At 44.2% G+C, this 23,149-nt stretch overlaps 1 protein-coding gene across 1 annotated transcript in view; it reads right to left on the bottom strand.

The window, feature by feature from the left end:
- LOC126259449 (probable cytochrome P450 301a1, mitochondrial) overlaps positions 1–23,149 on the bottom strand; it is a 182,611-nt gene that overhangs the window by 54,627 nt on the left and 104,835 nt on the right. The window contains exons 5-6 of the mRNA XM_049956268.1: positions 5,500–5,616; positions 5,336–5,412 (exon numbers count right to left, since the gene is read on the bottom strand). Coding sequence (XP_049812225.1) covers positions 5,336–5,412; positions 5,500–5,616 — 194 coding nt within the window. The remainder of the gene's footprint in view (positions 1–5,335; positions 5,413–5,499; positions 5,617–23,149) is intronic.

Raw genomic sequence — 23,149 nt, 5'->3', positions numbered from 1 at the left:
TAAGTAATGCAAAAAATGCGGAATTCGTTACGGGACATCGTGGAATATTCCCGTTCCGATTCGTAATGGCGCTTTATGTAGCCTACAAAAAGGCGTCTGCAACGGAGGTGCGTTCCGAGCAGAGAGTTTCTTTTGAGTTTCTTTTGACGGAAAACGAGAGCATCGCAGATATTCATAGGCGGTTGTTTACGGAGACCTGGAACTGAACAAAAGCACGGTGAATCGTTGGGCGTTGCGTCTCTCGTCATCGCAAATAAGATCGCGCAAACCTGGCCAGCCACACACAGCTATGACTCATGCAATGTTGGAACGTGCGGACACTCTCATTCGAGGTGATCGACGGATCACAATCAAACACCTCGCTGCTCAACTAGACGTCTCTGTTGGTAGTGCTGACACACTCGTCCACCACTTGGCTTACTTAAACGTGTGTGGCTTCTGAGTTCTTCGCCGCCGCCTAAGAGAAGACTAAAAGAGCGCACTGAAGGACCGTCTGTGCGGATGCTTACGCGTTACGTGGCTGATAGCGACAATTTTTTGTCGAATATCGTCACAGGAGATGAAACATGGGTTCATGACTTCGAACCGGAAACAAAATGGCCATCCATGGAGTGGGGCCACACCACCTCTCCTCCGAGGAAAAGGTTAAAAGCCGCACCTTCAGCCGGTAAAGGCACGGCGACAACCTTCTGGGATTCTGAAGGGGTTACTCTGTTTGATGCCACCCATAGAGGTGCAGTTATCAAATCTAAAGTGTATTGTGCTACCCTCCAGAAATTGAGGAAACGACTCCAGCTTGTTCGTCGGCACAAAAATGTAAACTAACTTCTCCTTCTCCAAGCCAATGCAAGGCCTCACACAAGGCTGCACACCCGAGAAGAGCTCACGAAACTTTATTTGCCTGTTCTTCCTCATCTACCCTACAGCCCGGATCTCGTACCTTCACATTTCCATCCGTTTGTCCGAAAGAAGGATGCACTCCGCGGGAAACAGTACGAAGATGACGGGGAGGTTACTGATGTAGCAAGACGCTGGCTCCGTCGTCGACCGGTAGGGCGGTACCATGCAGGCATAGAAACCCGCCCAGCAAGGTGGAGTAAGGCTGTCGCGCTGAATGCAGATTATAACGAAAAATAGCATTTTTTACGCACAAGAGTAGGGAGTAATATGGTGTAATGGAATCCTTAATAAAACCAGCTACTTTCAGAAATAAATGTGTTGCATAACTTATTCATCACTCCTCTTTACTTTTAATAATCGGTTAAGGTCATTCACTGTCAATGTTTTCAGAATGATTTCAACATAGGGAGAAGCATGTGATTATAAAAATACAACATACGAGGCGCAGGTCGTAAGGTTGAACACTAGTCGTAGATGTTGCAAGAATGAGCAAATGGACTACAAAAACACAAATAGGTCAAAAACGAAACTGAAAGAAGAAAATTGATGAAATGAGAACGGAGATGAAGATAACTTCCCGTGATCTCACAACAGAATGAGTGAAATATCTGCATCTCTTTGACTCGAACCCATGAAGTGTGTATAACGTGATATGCTTGTGCAAGTAAAACTCCCTACACTTAACATGAAAATATTGGAGAAAGATGTGTAAACACGACGTGAGGGAGAGATTGATGGGAGACACACACTTAATGTCGAAATGCTGAGGTGTGGGGAACGGTCACTTATACAATACTTGGAAAACAACTAAGATTTGGAAAATCGTCGCGCCTTGGACTTCAACGTGCATTTACCATGCAGGTCGGTTAGAGTATGTGTAAAGTGGAGAAATGCCGCTGTTTGCCCCTACAGTGACTCAGAACGGAGTAGAATGGGCAGTTAGTACACGTTCAACACCGGAAAAGTCACGAATATCACTAAGGCAACATCATTTGCATGACTCAGCCAAGAAGTCTCTTACCTACAAATCTATCTATATGGGAATAGAGTGAGAACCACTGAATCCTTACAAACTTCATAGTTTATTATTTTTGAATAAATATTATCGGCAAATATCCAATGAAAGACCAGTCGGACTAGCTGCTTTATACAACTGGGGGCATGCTATCTGCATGCGTTGTCTCCTCAGGGATCGTTCTGAATGTCACCGCGCTCATATCCATACACAAGCAGTTATTGTTGTTGCGGTCATCAGTCCCGAGACTGGCTTGATGCAGCTTTCAAAGCTACTCAACCCTTTGCAAGCCTCTTTTACTTTCCGTAACTGTTGCAGACTAAATCCATTTTAACTCACCGTATTTATCGCTTGGCCTCCCTCTACAATAAGCGTAGAATAATGTCTCCCGTAGCATCATACTGCTCCAACCAACTTGCGTCCGTGTTGCGCAGCACGTTTCGAGCCGCCGTTCACCTCGATGACGACGTTTGAGGTGACGACTATCGATCTAGTGTAGCAAAAATTTGATTCACCCGAGGAGCCAACACGTTTCCACTCATCGACGGTCGAATTCCGATGTCCAGTGCCCACTGCAATCGTAATTGACGATGTCACTGTGTCAACACGTGGAAACGTAGGAGTGGCCTGCTGCGGAGCTCCAACGTTCAACAATGTACGATGAACGGCGTGCTCCAAAACACTCGTGCGTGCACCAGCATTGTGTTCTTTCGGCAAAGAGGCCACAGCTCACCATCTGCCCTACAGTACAGAGCATGCAAGCCTCCGAACCCCACACTCTGTAGTCCGCAGCCCGTGGTCGTGCAGTAGCGTTCTCGCTTCCCACGCCCGGGTTCCCGGGTTCGATTCCCGGCGGGGTCAGGGATTTTCTCTGCCTCGTGATGACTGGGTGTTGTGTGCTGTCCTTAGGTTAGTTAGGTTTAAGTAGTTCTAAGTTCTAGGGGACTGATGACCATCGATGTTAAGTCCCATAGTGCTCAGAGCCATTTGAACCATTTTGAACCCACACTCTGTGATGAGTCGTGGGCGCCCAACCATTTAGCGCCTAGTGGTACTTTCGCTGTCCTTCTACCTCTTTCCGTAGATGTTCACGACAGTAACATGTAAACATTCGACAAGCTTCGCTGTTTTCGAGATACTCGATCACAGGTTCTGCGTAATAATATCTGCCCTTTCTCAAAGGCGTTTAATTTAATGGATTTCCCCATTTGCAGCCCACATCTTCGGTGGGTGAACCCCAATCCGTGTCTGTTCCGCTTGCAGGCTTTTGTTACCGCGTCACGTGCCCACAACGCCACCAGGCGGTATCCAACATCGCGGTGGGCAGTGGTCATAATGTTTTGGCTTATCAGAATACGTGGTGTGTCCAGTGTCGTGTGGTGGACGCGGCCGGTTCCTTACAGACTCAGGTTATAAGTGGACCCACCGTGACTCCTTATATTCATGGTACGTTCTGTAAGTTAAGCACTGGTAGCATTTAATGGGTGCGTGTAGAACAGTTGGATGTGAATTCTCCCTACAAAGATGCCGCCTTGTTAGACTAGAATCACAATCATTTTTGATGTGATTGCTTCATGACCATAGGCACGGGTCATAGACACGGGTTCCCAGGTAGATGCCCTGTTTCTTGACTTCCGCAAGGCGTTCGATACAGTTCCCCACAGTCGTTTAATGAACAAAGTAAGAGCATATGGACTATCAGACCAATTGTGTGATTGGATTGAAGAGTTCCTAGATAACAGAACGCAGCATGTCATTCTCAACGGAGAGAAGTCCTCCGAAGTAAGATTTCAGGTGTTCCGCAGGGGAGTGTCGTAGGACAGTTGCTATTCATAATATACCTAAATGACCTTGTGGATGACATCAGAAGTTCACTGAGGCTTTTTTCGGATGATGCTGTGGTATATCGAGAGGTTGTAACAATGGAAAATTGTACTGAAATGCAGGAGGATCTGCAGCGAATTGACGCAAGGTGCAGGGAATGGCAATTGAATCTCAATGTAGACAAGTGTAATGTGCTGCGAATACATAGAAAAAAACATCCCTTATCATTTAGCTACAATATAGCAGGTCAGCAACTGGAACCAGTTTATTCCATAAATTATCTGGGAGTACGCATTAGGAGTGATTTAAAATGGAATGATCATATAAAGTTGATCGTCGGTAAAGCAGATTCCACACTGAGATTCATTGGAAGAATCCTAAGGAAATGCAATCCGAGAACAAAGGGAGTAGTTTACAGTACGCTTGTTCGCCCACTGCTTGAATACTGCTCAGCAGTGTGGGTTCCGTACCAGATAGGGTTGATAGAAGAGATAGAGAAGATCCAACGGAGAGCAGCGCGCTTCGTTACAGGATCATTTACTAATCATGAAAGCGTTACGGAGATGATAGTTAAACTCCAGTGGAAGACTCTGCAGGAGAGACGCTCAGTACCTCGGTACGGGCTTTTATTGAAGTTTCGAGAACATACCTTCACCGAGGAGTCAAGCAGTATATTGCTCCCTCCTACGTATATCTCGCGAAGAGACCATGAGAATAAAATCAGAGAGATTAGAGCCCACACAGAGGCATACCGGCAATCCTTCTTTCCACGAACAACACGAGACTGGAATAGAAGGGAGAACCGATAGAGCTACTCAAGGTACCCTCCGCCACACACCGTCACGTGGCTTGCGGAGTATGGATGTAGATGTAGATGTAGATGACTTTTCTGGCTTTGCTCTGCCAATAATGAGCAACAACTAGGATATGATATTTGTAGAATTTGCTATGAGACTGTTTTGAAGCAGTGTATAAACCAATCATTTCAATTGTTCCTAAAGTACTTGTGTTGGATGGAACATTCTTCACTTAAATGAAAAATAATCTTGTTCGAGCATTTTTGTGGCATGTCCACGGACCTAGTTCCTTGTTGGTGTAGATAACCATAAGTAATAATGCCAACGTGTTCAGCTTCCAGTTCCCTAAGCGAATCTGGAGTAACTTCAGGAGGACGCAGCTACTACAGACTAGATGCTAATGTGGTTATAAGGCTTCAGTTTAAAAGGCCTTTGTCAGTATAAATATCGTGATTATAAATTTATATCGCTGCCTTACCTCGATTTTTCAAAAAAAAAAAAAATAAAATAAGACGTCCTTTTAAAATTTAATTCTGATGAATTCGTGATAATAAGATGCATTGTTAATGCAATACGGTAAATTCTACAACGGTTGTTGCATTCCAACAAGACAGTAATTTTTTTGTTTTCTTTTTTTTTTTTAAATAAATTGTTCGAAGCATGGTCGTGCATCTATCCTTGTCCCTAATCAGCTCTTGCCAGTAGGGTCTGGCCTCAGTATCGCTACGTAACTTACTTTCGCTTTCTTACAGACCCAAATAGCTACACTTAGGAACGAGGGTACATAATTGTCACTCACATTCTAGCGCCCACTTGTTCAGTTCATTCGTGAAATCTCCAGGCATCTTCATATTCTCGTCTCTGATGGTCAGCATTCTGAAAGAATGAAGAAAACAGATAATGAACATCTAGACCAATACAGTACTGTTGCTCTGTTTCTAGGACTCGTGTCACTGCCCTCACCTGTCGGTGAAGTCGAGAGTGACCTGGTCGATGGCGGGAACGTACAGCTTGCTGGAACGCGGCTGCATCATGGGCTGGTTGACTCTCCTCCTGAACTCGTACCACTGCTCCCCCTGACTGCAACAACAACAACAAACCAAATTGCTCGAGACCACACGTTTAACACAACAATAACGTTTTACTTCAGGAAGCGAATCATGGACTGTTGAGCAACAGGGAAAGAGAAGAATCGAAGCGTTTAAGGGACAGTGCAACAAAAGGACGTTCAAGAAATGAGGAGGTTCTCTGTAGAATCGTCGAGTACGACTAATTCGCCCACTGGACGACCTCTGGCAAGCCAGGTACCTCTACAGTGGTGGAAATCATTATACGAGGTGCATTCAAGTTCTAAGGCCTCCGATTTTTTTCTAATTAACTACTCACCCGAAATCGATGAAACTGGAGTTACTTCTCGACGTAATCGCCCTGCAGACGTACACATTTTTCACAACGCTGACGCCATGATTCCATGGCAGCGGCGAAGGCTTCTTTAGGAGTCTGTTTTGACCACTGGAAAATCGCTGAGGCAATAGCAGCGCGGCTGGTGAATGTGCGGCCACGGAGAGTGTCTTTCATTGTTGGAAAAAGCCAAAAGTCACTAGGAGCCAGGTCAGGTGAGTAGGGAGCATGAGGAATCACTTCAAAGTTGTTATCACGAAGAAACTGTTGCGTAACGTTAGCTCGATGTGCGGGTGCGTTCTCTTGGTGAAACAGCACACGCGCAGCCCTTCCCGGACGTTTTTGTTGCAGTGCAGGAAGGAATTTGTTCTTCAAAACATTTTCGTAGGATGCACCTGTTACCGTAGTGCCCTTTGGAACGCAATGGGTAAGGATTACGCCCTCGCCGTCCCAGAACATGGGCACCATCATTTTTTCAGCACTGGCGGTTACCCGAAATTTTTTTGGTGGCAGTGAATCTGTGTGCTTCCATTGAGCTGTCTGGCGCTTTATTTCTGGATTGAAAAATGGCATCCACGTCTCATCCATTGTCACAACCGACGAAAAGAAAGTCCCGTTCATGCTGTCGTTGCGCGTCAACATTGCTTGGCAACATGCCACACGGGCAGCCATGTGGTCGTCCGTCAGCAGTCGTGGCACCCACCTGGATGACACTTTTCGCATTTTCAGGTCGTCATGCAGGATCGTGTGCACAGAACCCACAGAAATGCCAACTCTGGAGGCGATCTGTTCAACAGTCATTCGGCGATCCCTCAAAACGATTGTCTCCACTTTCTCGATCATGTCGTCAGACCGGCTTGTGCGAGCCCGAGGTTGTTTTGGTTTGTTGTCACACAATATTCTGCCTTCATTAAACTGTCGCACCCACGAACGCACTTTCAACACATCCATAACTCCATCACCACATGTCTCCTTCAACTGTCGATGGATTTCAGTTGGTTTCACACCACACAAATTCAGAAAACGAACGATTGCACGCTGTTCAAGTAAGGAAAACGTAGCCATTTTAAGTATTTAAAACAGTTCTCATTCTCGCCGCTGGCCATAAAATTCCATCTGCCATACGGTGCTGCCATCTCTGGGACGTATTGACAATGATTGTGGCCTCATTTTAAAACAATGCGCATGTTTCTATCTCTTTCCAGTCCGGAGAAAAAAAATCGGAGACCTTAGAACTTGAATGCACCTCGTAAAGGAAGGTTCCACCAAAGTAACAGTACAACGTCTGAAGCATATGTACATCGAATTAACTATGAAAGTAGTAGATACCTGCAAAACATAAACAGTCATGACGGAATTACATTGTTTCCTTCACGACACGAGTAACGAAATAAGGCGCTTGCATTTCCTGGATGGAAATTCGTATAAAGGCACTCACTGTCCTCTTGTGTTATTGCGTTGCTAGTACTTTGTCCAACCGCCGTTGTTCGTAATTGCCTCACAAATTCTCTTCGGCATTGTAAGGGTCTGCAATTTTTTCTGTGAAATTGTTGCCCACTCTTCTCGTATTGCTCTTTTCAGTTCACATACGGCCTCAGGTTGCCTTCCATTGCGATAAACACGCCTTGAGAGTATTCCACAAATGTTTTCCACGAGATCCAAATTCGATCTGCCTACAGCCCAGAGAAAGACATCTATATCCTTATCTTCAAACCAGTTTTTGGTTGTAGCAGAACCATAATTAGATGCATTACCTTGTTGAAATATTACTCTTTCGTCCCTTAAGTCCTCATACATTCTAATAAGTTCTGTTTCTAGTACCTCAGTGTACACGTTACAGTTCAGTCTAGTGTTCAGTCGCGCCAACGTGACGATACACAGCACCAAAAATTGAATGACTGCGCTGTCTTCGGCCGAAAAACACCATCTGATACACCCACGCAGCCTCCTGCCCATTACCATTGGCGCACATAAAAATCATGTGTACCTGCTCACGAAATGAATATCCTGCCATGTTTGAACGAAGCACTTTCAGTTAACTCACTACCTGTAGTATACAGGGTGGTCCGTTGATAGTGACCGGGCCAAATATCTCACGAAATAAGCATCAAACGAAAAAACTAGAAAGAACGAAACTCGTCTAGCTTGAAGGGGGAAACCAGATGGCGCTATGGTTGACCCGCTAGATGGCGCTGCCATAGGTCAAACGGATATCAACTGCGTTTTTTTTTTTTTTTAAATCGGAACCCCCATTTTTATTACATATTCATTTTATTACACATTTCCTTACGTACTACACGAATATGTAATAAAAATAGGGGTTCCAATTTTTAAAAACGCAGTCGATATCCGTTTGAGTTATGGCAGCGCCATCTTGCGGGCCAACCATAGCGCAATCTGGTTTCCCCCTTCAAGCTAGACGAGTTTCGTTCTTTGTAGTTTTTTCGTTTGACGATATTTCGTGAGATATTTGGCCGGTCACGATCAATGGACCACCCTGTATACATGTAAAGAATGACCACGTTGAAGAAAGACGAATGACGAATGCAAACAAGTCAACACAACGCCACCTACGATATAATGAGTCAAACGGGTTCATTGGTAAGTGAAATGGTTTGGTAGTACCCAGAAAGCCGTTGAACGTCAGCTTTAATCAGTTACTCGAAAACGAACAATTTTCGGACACTGACGGAAAAAAAATTGTAACACCAAGAAGGAGCCTATTTCAGCATATGAAAGGTGATATCAATTCTGTTTCGCAGCAGTTGCATAGGAGGGGTGCTAGTATCGGCACTATGAGGATGAAAATCAGGTATGCTTTAAGGCGTTGTAGCGGTTGTGGACGTTAGTTATCTTTGAGATTGACCGTGGTAGGTTGATGTTAGTCAAGAAAGTCTTTAAGGCGACAAAGACGCCATTATCAGTATCTCATTGAGTTTGAATGAGATCGTGTAACGGGGCTGCGAAAAGCTGGATGTTCCATCTACAATATTGCAGAAAGACTTGGCAGGAACGTCGCCACTGTGCACGACTGCTGACAGCGATGGGCACGAGAATGTACGGTCGAAAGAAGACCGGGCTCCCGACGACCACGTGGCACTACAGAGAAAGAAGACCATCGTGTTCGGCGTATGCCCCTGGCGCATCGTACAGCATCTGCAGCAGCAACCTGAGCAGCAGTTGGCACCATAGTGACACAATGAACTGTTACAAATCGGTTACTTAAGGATAGCTCCGAGCCAGACGCCCTGAAGCATGCATTCCACTGACCCCAAACCACCGCCAGTTTCGACTTCAATGGTGTCAAGCGAGAGCTCATTGGACGGCAGGATGGAAGTCTGTTGTGTTTTCTGATGAGAGCTCGTGCTGCCTCGATGTCACCGGTGGCCGTGTGTTGGTTAGGAGGAGGTCAGTTGAGGACCTGCAACTAACTTGTCTGCGTGCAAGATGCACTGGACCTACATGTGGAGTTATGGTTTGGGCTGAAATTCCGCATAACAGCAAGAGCACTTGTGGGGCGGCAGTCCAGCGGACTCGGCTGGCACACAATGGAAAGACTGATGTGAATTTATTACGGCGTGAGTAGGCTGCTTCCCTACACACTCTCGTCGTAATCCCACGTAATCTGGCTGCAAATCTGTACATCAGTTTGGTGATTCGACCTGTTGTGCACTCATTCATGAAGAGCATTTCAGCGAATGTTTGCCATCAGGACAACGCTCGTCCATATACCGCTGTTGTAATCCAACATGCTCCACAGAGTGTCGCTTTAAAGCCATTCTTGACTAACATCAACTCACCACGTCCAGTTCCAAAGATAACTAACGCTCACGACCGTTACTAGTTGTATTAAAAGCGAATCTGGTCTACATCTTCATAATGGCCTTACTACCGTCACTTTTATGCGACTAGTGCAAAATTTCAATAGACATCAGCTTTCGGATGTAGAAACATTGCTAACATCTTTCGTTTATGTCAGACAACGCCTTCTTGATGCTGTGATTTTTTTCCGCCAGTTTATTTATGTACACTACTGGCCTTTAAAATTGCTACACCACGAAGATGACGTGCTACAGACGCGAAATTTAACCAACAGAAAGAAGATGCTGTGATATGCAATTGATTAGCTTTTCAGAGCATTCACACAAGGTTGCCACCGGTGGCGACACCTACAACGTGCTCACATGAGGAAAGTTTCCAACCGATTTCTCATACACAAATCGCAGTTGACCGGCGTTGCCTGGTGAAACGTTGTTCTGATGACACGTGAAAGCAGGAGAAATGCGTACCATCACGTTTCCGACTTTGATAAAGGTCGGATTGTAGCCTATCGCGATTGCGGTTTATCGTATCACGACATTGCTGTTCGCGTTGGTCGAGATACAATGACTGTTAGCAGAATATGGAATCGGTGGGTTCAGGAGGGTAATTCTGAACGCCGTGCTGGATCCCAACGGCCTCGTATCACTAGCAGTCGAGATGACAGGCATCTTATCCGCATGGCTGTAACGGATCGTGCAGCCACGTCTCGATCCCTGAGTAAACAGATGGGGACGTTTCCAAGACAACAACCATCTGCACGAACAGTTGGACGACGTTTGCAGCAGCATGGACTATCAGCTCGGAGACAATGGCTGCGGTTACCTTTGACGCTGCATCACAGACAGGAGCGCCTCCGATGGTGTACTCAACGACGAAATGGGTGCACCAATGGCAAAACGTCATTTTCTCGGATGAAGCCAGGTTCTGTTTGCAGCATCATGATGGTCGCATCCACGTTTGGCGACATCGCGGTGAACGGACATTGGGAGCGTGTATTCGTCATCGCCATAGTGGCATATCACCCGGCGTAATGGTATGGGGTTCCATTGGTTACAGGTCTCGGTCACCTCTTGTTCGCATTAACGGCACTTTGAACAGTGGACGTTACATTACAGTTGTGTTACGACCCGTGGCTCTACCTTTCATTCGATCCCTGCAAAACCCTACATTTCATCAGGATAATGCACGACCGCTTTTTGCAGGTCCTGTACGGGTTTTTCTGGATACAGAAAATGTTCGACTGCTGCCCTAGCCAGCACATTATCCAGATCTCTCACCAATTGAAAACGTCTGGTCAATGTTGGCCGAGCAACTGGCTCGTCACAGTACGCCAGTCACTACTCTTGATGAACTGTGGTATCGTGTTGAACCTACATGGGCAGCTATACCTGTACACGCCATCCAAGCTCTATTTGACTCAATGCCCAGGCGTATCAAGGCCGTTATTATAGCCAGAGGTGGTTGTTCTGGGTACTGATTTCTCGGGATCTATCCACCCAAATTGCATGAAAATGTAATTACATGTCAGTTCTAGTATAATATATTTGTCCAATGAATACCCGTTTATCATCTGCAATTCTTCTTGGTGTAGCAATTTTAATGGCCAGTGGTGTAAGTATGAAGAAATTACATCTATTCACAGGAGAAGTATAGTAATATGCATGACTGGAAATTACACATATATTGTAAATTTTAAGATAATTAGTTTCTCCTAAGAGTCATCAGGCTTATTTTCTTTGGTGTTTTACGTGCCGATTCGATATAACAGTCCCATCTTAGTCTAGTGTCATATTTGTTTTATAGATATGTAGTGCGAGGGACAGTAAATCGTGAAGTATAACCAGTACTTCAGGAGTGAATGAGCAAAGCGGTGTTGATGATGATGATGATGTTGTTTGGTTTGTGGGGCGCTCAGCTGCGCGTTCATCAACGCCCGTACAAAGTCCCAATTTTTACACAGTCCCTTTTTTTTCACAACCCAATCTAGCCACTGTCACAAATTATGGTGATGATGATGAAATGATGAGGACAACACAAACACCCAGTCCCCGGGCAGAGAAAATCCCCAACCCGGCCGGGAATCGAACCCGTGACCCCGTGGACCAGAGGCAGCAACGCTAGCCACGCAAAGCGCTGTACCGTGTCGGTAGCACTAAGTGTTGGCCAGGATCGTACTGTCGCCGCTCGATTACGGGCTATTCTGCGTGTTTCACTCTCCCTGTTAATATACATCGATAAAAAAATATCACACTAGACTAATTTGTGACCGCTGTAACGTATGGTCACGTAAAAGTTCGCTTCAGAAATCATTTTGAATGTAATGGGAAAAACTGACACTTTCCACCGACACTGGGAGTTTCATGAAAGACATGATCAGCAGTTTGTTTGGGCTGACTCCAGCTATACATCAAGAAAACTAAATTTCAAATATTTGCCGAATGAATGTGGAAATGCACCTGACGACTCTCAGGAGGAAAACACTGAGACGTTGGCGAAAGTGCAGATTTTTACAACAGTTACAATTTTTAAATGGGACAATGCCTACTGACAGCAAAATCTGAAAAGTGAAAATGTCAATGGCGTTGGTTGCAGGAAGCTAGTGCAAGTAGTTTACGAGTTGTCGTATTGCGGACACTGTAAACGCCGACAGCTGTTTGTCCCATCCTATTGCTTAGGTGCCAGGCGATGATGTTATGGTTGTTTACATTGTGTTGTGTGTACATGGTGGCGGACCTGTCCCTTGCTGTGTGATAGCGTACATAGTAGGACGTGCTTGGAAGATGGTATTTCCCAATGAGAAAAAAGCAGACATGCTCATGGTTTATGATGAACTTAGCAAGGATGCCGTATGTTCGTGTACTGAAGGATATCCCAATAGCCGTCAATCTCTTCAGACAACTACAGATGATATGAAACTGCGTATTACTGCCGCCTGTACTCTAAATTCCACTGAAATGTTAGAGCGTGTGGAGCAATCGTTGCATGGCAGACTGCAAGCTCGTATTGACACTGATGGTGGTCATTTTCAGCACGAGCTATGAGGGTACACTGGTTCTTTACATGTCAGACACCACACAGTTACTGCGTTCACCATTGTTTGTCTTTCGTTTGTCCCAGGAAACGACCCATTTAAGAACGCGACACATCCGGTGGCTTATTAACAAATGGTTCAAATGGCTCTGAGCACTATGGGACTTAACTTCAAATGGTTCAAATGGCTCTGAGCACTATGGGACTCAACATCTTAGGTCATAAGTCCCCTAGAACTTAGAACTACTTAAACCTAACTAACCTAAGGACATCACACACACCCATGCCCGAGGCAGGATTCGAACCTGCGACCGTAGCAGTCCCGCGGTTCCGGACTGCAGCGCCAGAACCGCTAGACCACCGCGGCCGGCAAGGGGACTTAACTGCTGTGGTCATCAGTCCCCTAGAACTTAGAACTACTTAAACCTAACTAACCTAAGGACGGCACACACATCCATGCCCGAGGCAGGATTCGAACCTGCGACCGTAGCGGTCGCGCGGTTCCAGGCTGTAGCGCCTAGAACCGCTGGCCACTCCGGCCAGCGCTTATTAACATCTGTGTAGGGCTGCACATACACGCTCACGTGAAATTCGTATTCGTTTGTGATACGACACAAAACAAACAACCGTCGGTGTTTACAATATTCTAACAACGACGTCTCGTAAGCTATTTGCACTAGACTCCTGCAACAAACACGTGGTACTGTCAACAGGCATTGTTCCATTGAAATATTTATACCTTTTCTAAAATATATACACATTTGAAACTCATAACATTCTATGTATGGGCTGAATAAACGAGCAACCGCGCGACTGCTACGGTCGCAGGTTCGAATCCTGCCTCGGGCATGGATGTTTGTGATGTCCTTAGGTTAATTAGGTTTAAGTAGTTCTGAGTTCTAGGCGACTGATGACCACAGATTTGAATAAACGAGCCCCTGTCTACCAGTCCAATCTGTAAAATCCGCATATCGGTGACGCCTTCCATTATCGAAATATTTGCGGTGCAAGTTTTAGATGATACACCCTGTATATATGGTGTCCCATAAGGAATGGTAAATACTCAGGGACACAAGAAAAGTCATTCAAACCAACTTTAAGAGCTATGAATACTAGTTTAGGTAAGCACTTGTTCAATAGAAGAGATGTTTCACAATAACGCAACTAAACAAGTACCGTACTCTTAGCTCTTACAATATGCACTTTAGAGCTCATGTTTACTAGCGATGTCTTTTCTTTGGTGCATACTAACACCTCTCAAAATATGGGAGGCAAAGAGATGCTAGCAAAAGGGATTTATTTCACGGTATTGACGATCAAGATGTGCTAATAGCTCTTAAGGTATGCATTTTGCAGCCCGTGTTTACTGCAGTTTTTTTGCTTTGTTCCTATTATATCCCTAAATAATGACCACTCCTTCTGGGGTACCCTGTATGTATACACTGATTGGCCAAAACATTATAACCACTGCCCACCACTGTGCGGCTGGTCCCGGCGGAGGTTCGTGTCCTCCCTCGGGCATGGGTGTGTGTAATTTAGGTTAAGTAGTGTGTAAGCTTAGGGACTGATGAACTTAGCAGTTAAGTCCCATAAGATTTCACACGCATTTGAACATTTTTGAACACTGCCCACCACGACTTTGAATGCTGCCAGGTGACGATGTGGGAACGCACGCAATAACAAAAGTATGTAAGCAGAGGACACACCTAGCGAAGACATGGGCTGCAAATTTGTAAATCCATTGAGAAAAGCAACTCTGAAAGAGCACATATTATTATTACGCAGAGCCTGTGAACGAGTATCTCGAAAACGGCGAAGCTGGTCGAATGTTCACGTGCTACCGTCGTGAGCATCTATGAAAAGAGGTAGAAGGCCGGCCGCGGTGGCCGAGCGGTTCTAGGCGCTTCAGTCCGGAACCGCGCGACTGCTACGGTCGCAGGTTCGAATCCTGCCTCGGGCATGGATGTGTGTGATGTCCTTAGGTTAGTTAGGTTTAAGTAGATCTAAGTTCTAGGGGACTGATGACCTCAGATGTTAAGTCCCATAGTGCTCAGAGCCATTTGAACCAAAAGAGGTAGAAGGACAGTGAAATTACGACTATGAGCTGAATGGTTCGACGTCCATGACTCTTGACAGAGTGTGGGATTCGGAGTTTTTGCACTCTGTAATGTGATAGATGGTGATCTGTGGCACATCTGCCAAAAGAAAACGATACCGGTGCAAGCACAACTGTTTCGGAGCATAACTTTCATCGGACATTGTTGAACATGGAGATCCGCAGCAGACCACTCCTACATGTTCATATGTTGACCCGACGCCATCGTCAGTTACGATTGCAGTGGGCACGGGACCATCGAGATTCGACCGTCAATGAAAAATTGTCAGCTCTTCGGGTCAATCACATTTTTGCTACACTAGGTCGATTGTCGTCTTCACAAGCGACGTCATCGAGGTGAACGGCGGCTCGAAACGTGCGGCGCACTACGAACGCAGGCCCGTGGGAGCAGTACTGTGTTTTGGAGGACATTATCCCGCGCCTGCATGCACCTATGGCAGGAATAGAAGACACGCTGGCAGCCGCGAACCACCGGCTTTCCTTCATGCTTCATGTCTTCACCGACGGCGATGCCGTCTTTCAGCAGTATAATTATCCGTGTCTCGGAGCCAGAACCGTGCAACAGTTGTTTGAGGAGCATTATAATGAACTCAAGATCATGTCTCGCCAAACAAATTCGCCTGACATAAGTCCTATGGAACCCATCTGGGTCGCATTGGGCGCCATCACCTCGTACGTAAATCAGCAGCCCGTTGTTTACACGAATTACTTGACCCGGCCAAGACATCTAATGCCACATATCTCCACAAATCTATGAACAAACTGTCGGATCACTGATACGCAGAATCAGTGATGTATTTCGTTCCAAAGACGGACAAGCAAGATATTAAGCATATGATCATAATGTTTTGGCTCATCAGTGTATGCAATATTCGGGAATATATACAGGAATGATCATTCAGCGCAAAAAAGTCTAGTAAACATGGGTTCTAAAGCGCATACCTTAAGAGCTATGAGCAATTCTTGGTTTTCAGTTCTGTGAAACCGATACCGACAAGTTTCAAGACATTGCAGAGGGTGTAGTGAAGAACAAATTAAGGATAGGAACAGTTGTCCGAAAATGTCATCCAACGACGCTACGGAGCGTCGATGTTACAGGCACCGGTGCCTGCCATTGAGCCACCCCTTCGGCAGCAAATGTCACTTTGTATTCTGACGGACTATATGCGAAAAATCTCACAACGTTGTTTGTTGTTTAGTGACTGCGACTGATTGCGACAATAGGCAGTGGAGAATGTAGAGCTAGCTGTTGCGTAGATAGCCCTTGTCTCCTACGAGTGTGATGCTCTTATGCTTTCATGCGTGAAGATTTCAAATGGTTCAAATGGCTCTGAGCACTATGGGACTTTAACATCTGAGGTCATCAGTCCCCTAGAACTCAGAACTACTTGAACCTAACTAACCTAAGGACATCACACACATCCGTGCCGGCGGCAAGATTCGAAGCTGCGACCGTAGCAGCAGCTCGGTTCCGGACTGAAGCGCCTAGAACCGCTCGGCCATCGCGGCCGGCTGAAGATTTCAGACACAGGTTTACATACACAGTTTATGTTTCTCTTGGTACCTCTAAAATCTCTAGTGCTTTTCAGTATACAGAAGAAAAATTAACTGTTGATAGAGAAACCTGTGCCGAAATAGTCATCTACCGAGGCAGCAGAGCATCGCATTCATAGGAGACAAATCCCGTCCACGCAGCAGCTCGCTCCATCTTCTCCAGTGGTTATTATGGGCATCAGTCGCGATCACTAAATAACAAACAACATTGCGACACGTTCTGCCTACGGTCTGTCAGCGTACAAAAAGACATGTTTGGTGCTGATGAGGCGGCCTAGTGGCTGGCTCCAGCACTCATAACGACTCTCTGTAGCATCGTTGGATGACGTGGGTCCCTACTTTAATTTGTGTCGCTCAACACCCTCTACAAACCCTCTAATAGGGTGAAGAAAAAATGCCGCAAGCAGACGGCAAGCGATTCCTCATCACTATTCAAGACAAAAGTGTATCTAGCGAAACCTAGTCCCACCAATAGGTTCAATAGAAATATAATTTTAAAAACGGGGCTCTGGTATCGCTGTAACTGCGTGCAATGGGGCCAAGAACAGGTAGCATGAACTCTGCGCCGTGCCGGAGCTATTACATTTTTTTCAGTTACAGCATCAAATTGTACCCACTTATTCCTCCACAGTGTGGTAGCTTGTATATTTCTTTCTGTTAATGTTACCTTTGTACTGTATTGTACTGTATGTTAACTGGGGACCTAGAAACGACGGAGAGGCTTCGTCCCCGCCGCAGTCGCAGTGGTCCGCAACCCCACGACGACTACCGCAGTCCACTTCACCCCTCCGCCGCACCACACCGAACCGAGAGTTATTGTGCGGTTCGGCCCCCAGTGGACACCCCAGGGAACGTCTCGCACCAGACGAGTGTAACCCCTATGTTTGCGTGGTAGAGTAATAGTGGTGTACGCGTAAGTGGAGAACTTGTTTGCGCAGCAATCGCCGACATAGTGTAACTGAGGGGGAATAAGGGCGACCAGCCGGTAAGTTATGCACATCTATGGGTGGAGTATTATAAACTTGTTTATTTCAGTGTACCATAAATAAAAATCTGGTGGATTAAGGTGCGGGGAACGTGGAGGCCAGAATCTTGGGCCTCCACGACAAATCAATTTCCTTGAAAATGCTTCATTTGAATAGTTACGCACATTCATTCCAAAGTGTGGCAGTGTACCATGATACTGAAACCATAGCTATCGCCGAACACCAAGTGGAACGTTTTCTAATGCATCAGGAAAAGTATTGCATAGAAATGTACGCTTCAGGGGCGCATTTAACTTGTCACCATCAGGTAAGGGACCAAACGCTCTCCTCCGCCGTTTCCAGGCCACAAGTTTATGCCAAACCGTGCCTGAAAGCCTTGTTCACCGGTGACATATGGGCTGTCTTCGGACCAATAATGCCTGATGTGGAGGTTGAAAATTCCTTCACGGACTGAAGCGAGATTCGTCAGTCTACATCATGTTTTTATAAAATGTTCGTTATCTTCGGCTTAGTGCAAAATCCATCCACAAAGTTTGTAAGTAGGCTGTTTAGGTTTTTTTATTGGTAACGTCACCTCTGTTTGAAAATCACTGGCTGTGCTGTGTGCAGTCTGTGGCTGCTTTGCATTGTTGTAATACTCGCCATTGTAGTGTTAGGCAGCTGGCTGTGAACAGCGCGTAGCGTTGCGCAGTTGGAGGTGAGCCGCCAGCAGTGGTGGATGTGGGGAGAGAGATGGCGGAGTTTTGTAATTTGTCATGAACTGCTTTATATATGATGATATCAAGGTAAATACATTGTTTGTTCTCTATTAATATCTTTCATTTGCTAACTATCCCTATCAGTAGTTAGTGCCTTCCATAGTTTGAATCTTTTATTTAGCTGGCAGTAGTGGCGCTCGCTGTATTGCAGTAGTTTGAGCAGCGAAGATTTTTGTGAGGTAAGTGATTTGTGAAAAGTACAGGTTAATGTTAGTCAGGGGCATTCTCTTGTAGAGATTATTTAAAGTCAGATTGCGTTGCGCTAAAAATATTGTGTGTCAGTTTAAGCACAGGCTTGTAAAATTGTTCTAAGGGGACGTTTCATATGTCGACCCTTAGCCGAGGATACCTCACTGGAATCTTCTGATTTTTTTTCTTGTAGTTTGTGTAATTAGTGTAGCTATTGTTTATTGCTAGCGCGTAATTGTAGAGAAAATCTCCTTTGTAGTTGCAGTCTTTCATTGTTGTACAGTAAAACAGTTGTGGCATGCATGTAGATTTGCACCAAGTATTTCGCAGCTGCAATTAACTAGATATTATTTTCAGTGCTATGTTAATGTGTTCTCTTATTTTTGCTCTTCAAATTGTGCTTTTCTTTGTTATCGTGTGAAATATTGTGACAATAATGGCGTGTGAAAAACGTAACACTAGGCTCCAAAGTAAACTGAGAAATAATAGTGACGACGAGCGTAGCTTGCCAGCACCACTGTGTAATGAATTAACAGACGTTCAAAGTAGTAATTTGGTAACTGTGCATAGGGAAATGGAGCGGGCGTCAAATAATGGCGTAGACAATGAAACAAGTAGTGAACAGGGAAGCATTATCGATCGATCGGTCGGCAATAGCTCGCCTCAGGAACCCGAAATGACAGGACACAATTTTGCAAATACTGTAGATTCAGGTTTTGCGTCCTCACCGTTTTTTCAAATGAGTCAAGACACATTTTCCGCTTGTGAAAATGTGAATGTTGCCGGTGCAAATTCACTGCCGAAAAGCACTGAGGAACATGTTTCAGACACCAGTGCATTGTTATTACAATTAATGCAACAAATGGGACAAAAGCTTGAAAAGTTAGACACAATGGAACAACACCAGAGACAAACACAGCAACAGTTAGACACAGTGGAACAAAATCTCAAAAAATTAGACAACAATGGAACGAAATCAAAGACAAACACAGCAAAAGCTTCAAAAGTTAGACACAATGGAACAAAATCTTCGGAAGTTAGACACCACACTTGAACAAACACGTGAAGATTTAACTACTGAGTTACATAACATTGAATCGAAATGTCAAAAAGTCTGCAATGACGTAAAAACAAAAATTTGTGAGCATTTTCAACCTATTTTTTCGCGGCATGAAAATGCATTACAGAATCACGAAGAAGCCATAAAAGAACTGCAAACCATTGTTCATGAAAATCATGAGACCTTGTCGGCTAAAATTGACTCAGTTGCATCTACCGATTCGGTTACGAAACTTGCAAAAACTCAAGAAAACGTAAAGGACACAGTAGATTCGATTTCAACACAAATGGACACTCTGAAACTTGGTTCAGAAAAACACACTGAGGAAATGTGTTCACTATCGGAGAAAGTAGCGGAACTTTCGGATCAGTTCACTAACTTATCTACGAAGGTAGATGATAATCTGAATGACACAAAACCGGTAGTCTTTAATGACATAGAAGAGAGCGAACAAATTAGGAAACTGAAACAAAATCTGAATCAAATTAATACGCAACACCAAAGAGAAATCCGGGAAGTACAAGATCAGCTGACACAGGTAATACAAGAATTACGTATTTCAGAGGACACTCGCGCTCCAACACGGGAAGAGGGACTTAGAAATACGGAAAAGCCGCAAAATAATAACACAGGGCACTTCGGAAATTATGAAAGAAATTGGCAAGGCACACCGAATTTTGAGATGGAACCGCCGACACGACGTAACAATGACCGATATGCTACTCGCCGACACGATGATTTTGACTATAAGCTGTTCATTACTACACGTAAATTCAAAACATTTAAGAATTCTGCCAACGACATTCATCCACAAGCGTGGCTCCATCAATTCTCTCATTGTTTTCCCCCCAACTGGTCATTGGAGCACAGGTTAGAATTTATGTGTGGCTACTTGGAGAGTGAACCAGCTGTAAGAATGCGATCGGTCATTCACGATTGTCACAGTGAAGGAGATTTTTATCATGCCTTCCTCTCAGCATATTGGTCTCAAGCCACACAAGACCGAGTAAAACATAGCATCATAATGATGAAACGTTTCGAACAATCTGAATTTTCCAGTATTATGAAATATTTTGAAGACATGTTGCATAAGAATCAGTATCTTTCAAACCCATACAGCCCCTCAGAACTCATCCGAATTTGCTTAATCAAATTACCTGAACATTTACGGCATATTATTTTAGCAGGACGTTGCAAAGACGACATTGAAGCTTTTCAGGTGCTCTTACAAGAACTGGAAATTGACACTGACAGTCGCGGAATGCGGAAACAGGAACACAACAATTACAGGTCACATACGTCACAATTCCGTGACGAAAGAAATAATAACTTGACGCGACAAGGCTATTCTTGTAACGCAAATCGTGACCAAAACAGACACCACACATATGACAACCACTGGCAGAGTAATAATAGTTACAGAGAAAGATCACATTTCCGTAGTAATGAATATGACAGAGACAATCATAGAAACAGACAACATGGTAACCAGAACTATTACTATCAAGGGAGACAGAATACTTTCAGACGCAACAGTTCAGCGCGCAGGTACGATTCAGGAAGAAATTCTCCACCACATGACCGACAAGAAAGAAACTATGTAACCTACCGACATGACGACAGACGATATATTCGTAACGACAGACCTGAATTGCATCAGAACTGGCGGGATTTAAACAGGGCAGGGCCCTCTCGGCAAGGCGAATTTGTAGAAGTTAGGTCTCCTAATCCCAGTAACGACGCGCGCCAACAAAGAAACAGACAATGACTCGCACCGGAGGCAGCCACGTGCGCCCGCTGGCTCAGGGAAAAATAACGTAAGACGCTAGCCTTGAGAAAAATTTTAGCATTCTTTACCGATGTATACAACATGATAATTGCTTTGAAGTTGATACTCTGCGTACTAGGAAGAGTAAAGGTTTACACCACATTTCACACGTAAAACCGTTTATTGAGAGATAATGTGCTTTTTTAACTTGAGATTTTAATGCAACATTTTGGTTTACTTGAAAATACATTCTGGATTTAAAGTACTTTCTGTGAGATACCAGACGACACAGTGGTTAGTTTATGTGACAGCTACACGATTTTATCACGACGCTACTAATGAGTGACAATTTGCAATGTTGCTTTTGCAGTGTTTCTGTTTTATATCTGCACAGTTTTCTGTTTTATTCTGGAAAGTAAAATATGTTTTAATAGTAACTTTTGTGGTATAGCAGCAATGAGACAGCCTTTTTCGTGGCACAACAATACGTTACTGTATAGTACTTTCTTCATCACGCCAATAAGCATAATAACTACGATATCTATACGCAAAGCATTTCACTTTTGTTTATCATGAGGCAAGTACATTGACTTCTGCAGAACTTAGCTTTCGGAGTATGATAACTACGACACTTCCACAGAGATTATGTTGCGACAAGACGCACAGTTTAGCGCTACAGTACACGCATTTGAGTGATTAATCTTATACTTAAAACACTTACTTTTAAAGATTTTTTAATTACAAAGAAGGTTTTCCGTGATACATTTCAATCCATTGCTGTAATCTGTAACACCTGAGGGTATAATTACATTAATCCTCAGGGGGGTACACGCTTACTTTGTGTACCATGTGTGTGGCAACCACAAGGAACCCTAGCTAATATGGTATTTGCTTACACAACTTTACACATCGGTACCATATTTCTCTAACACACAAATTACACAGCTATCTGATCATGTAACTGAGAGATAAACAGATTTTTTTTACTACATCAGTGACAGATGTTTACGTAATTACACAGTTGGATAACTTCACACTTATGAAATTGTATTTTGTCTGTACTTTGTGAACTGTTCATATTTTTTCGGAGCCATTGTGGTACTATGTGAGCTTTGAATGATGTATTTGGTATGGGATCATGATTTTAAAGTACGTTTGAGGTAGATGACACTTTTGACATGAGCAGAGAATTTTTTTAGGTTTAGAAACTATTGGAGGAAGCTACAACGATTTTGAGAATTGACTGAGATGTTATGATGTTATTTTTACGACGACGATGTGTATTATGCTGTTGAGGTATGTTTATGATCAATAAGCTGATGCTATATAAGGAATGTGATTACGTGTTTATATGTATATGAATAATCAATAGAAGTTAGGGACTCTGGTTGGAAACCGAGAATCATACTTTAAGAGTTATGAAATGTGTGTAAATGCGTGAATGTATCACAATGCCGACGAAAATTTTTTTGGACGCTGTTATATTTATAGGAGTTTGTTTCTACAGATTTGTAACCCAAATTCTTGACCTGTGAAATATTTTTATATGAGACTGTCACTGTAGCGGAAACTGGTGTCGTAAATATTTCGGTAAGAAAGTTCAGTGACCACCTGCACGTAATGCGTCGTGGGCACCCAGGTGAGCGGCGAGGTGTGTCAGACGCCTGGAGAAAAAGCCATTATTGCGAGCAGCGGCACAGGTAGAAAAAAAAAAAAAGGGAGGCCATTATCCTCGCTATTGACGTTCCTGACAAGTGTCTTTCTACGAGAGTTGAGAGCTACTGACTTACGAAATGCCACATAGCTATTGAATGATATTTTTATGCTTTGCTTTTCATAGTTGCTTATTTCATTTGATATCTAGTTTCTAGCTGCACTGCAGCATTGGTTAAAATAAAATTTTATAGATGTACTAATATAAATATTTTA

Source organism: Schistocerca nitens, chromosome 5, assembly GCF_023898315.1.
Source record: "Schistocerca nitens isolate TAMUIC-IGC-003100 chromosome 5, iqSchNite1.1, whole genome shotgun sequence".
In the NCBI taxonomy this organism is placed as follows: Eukaryota; Metazoa; Arthropoda; class Insecta; order Orthoptera; family Acrididae; genus Schistocerca; species Schistocerca nitens.
The sequence above is the reverse complement of the archived record's forward strand: the minus strand, read 5'-3'. Positions and strand labels throughout refer to the sequence as shown.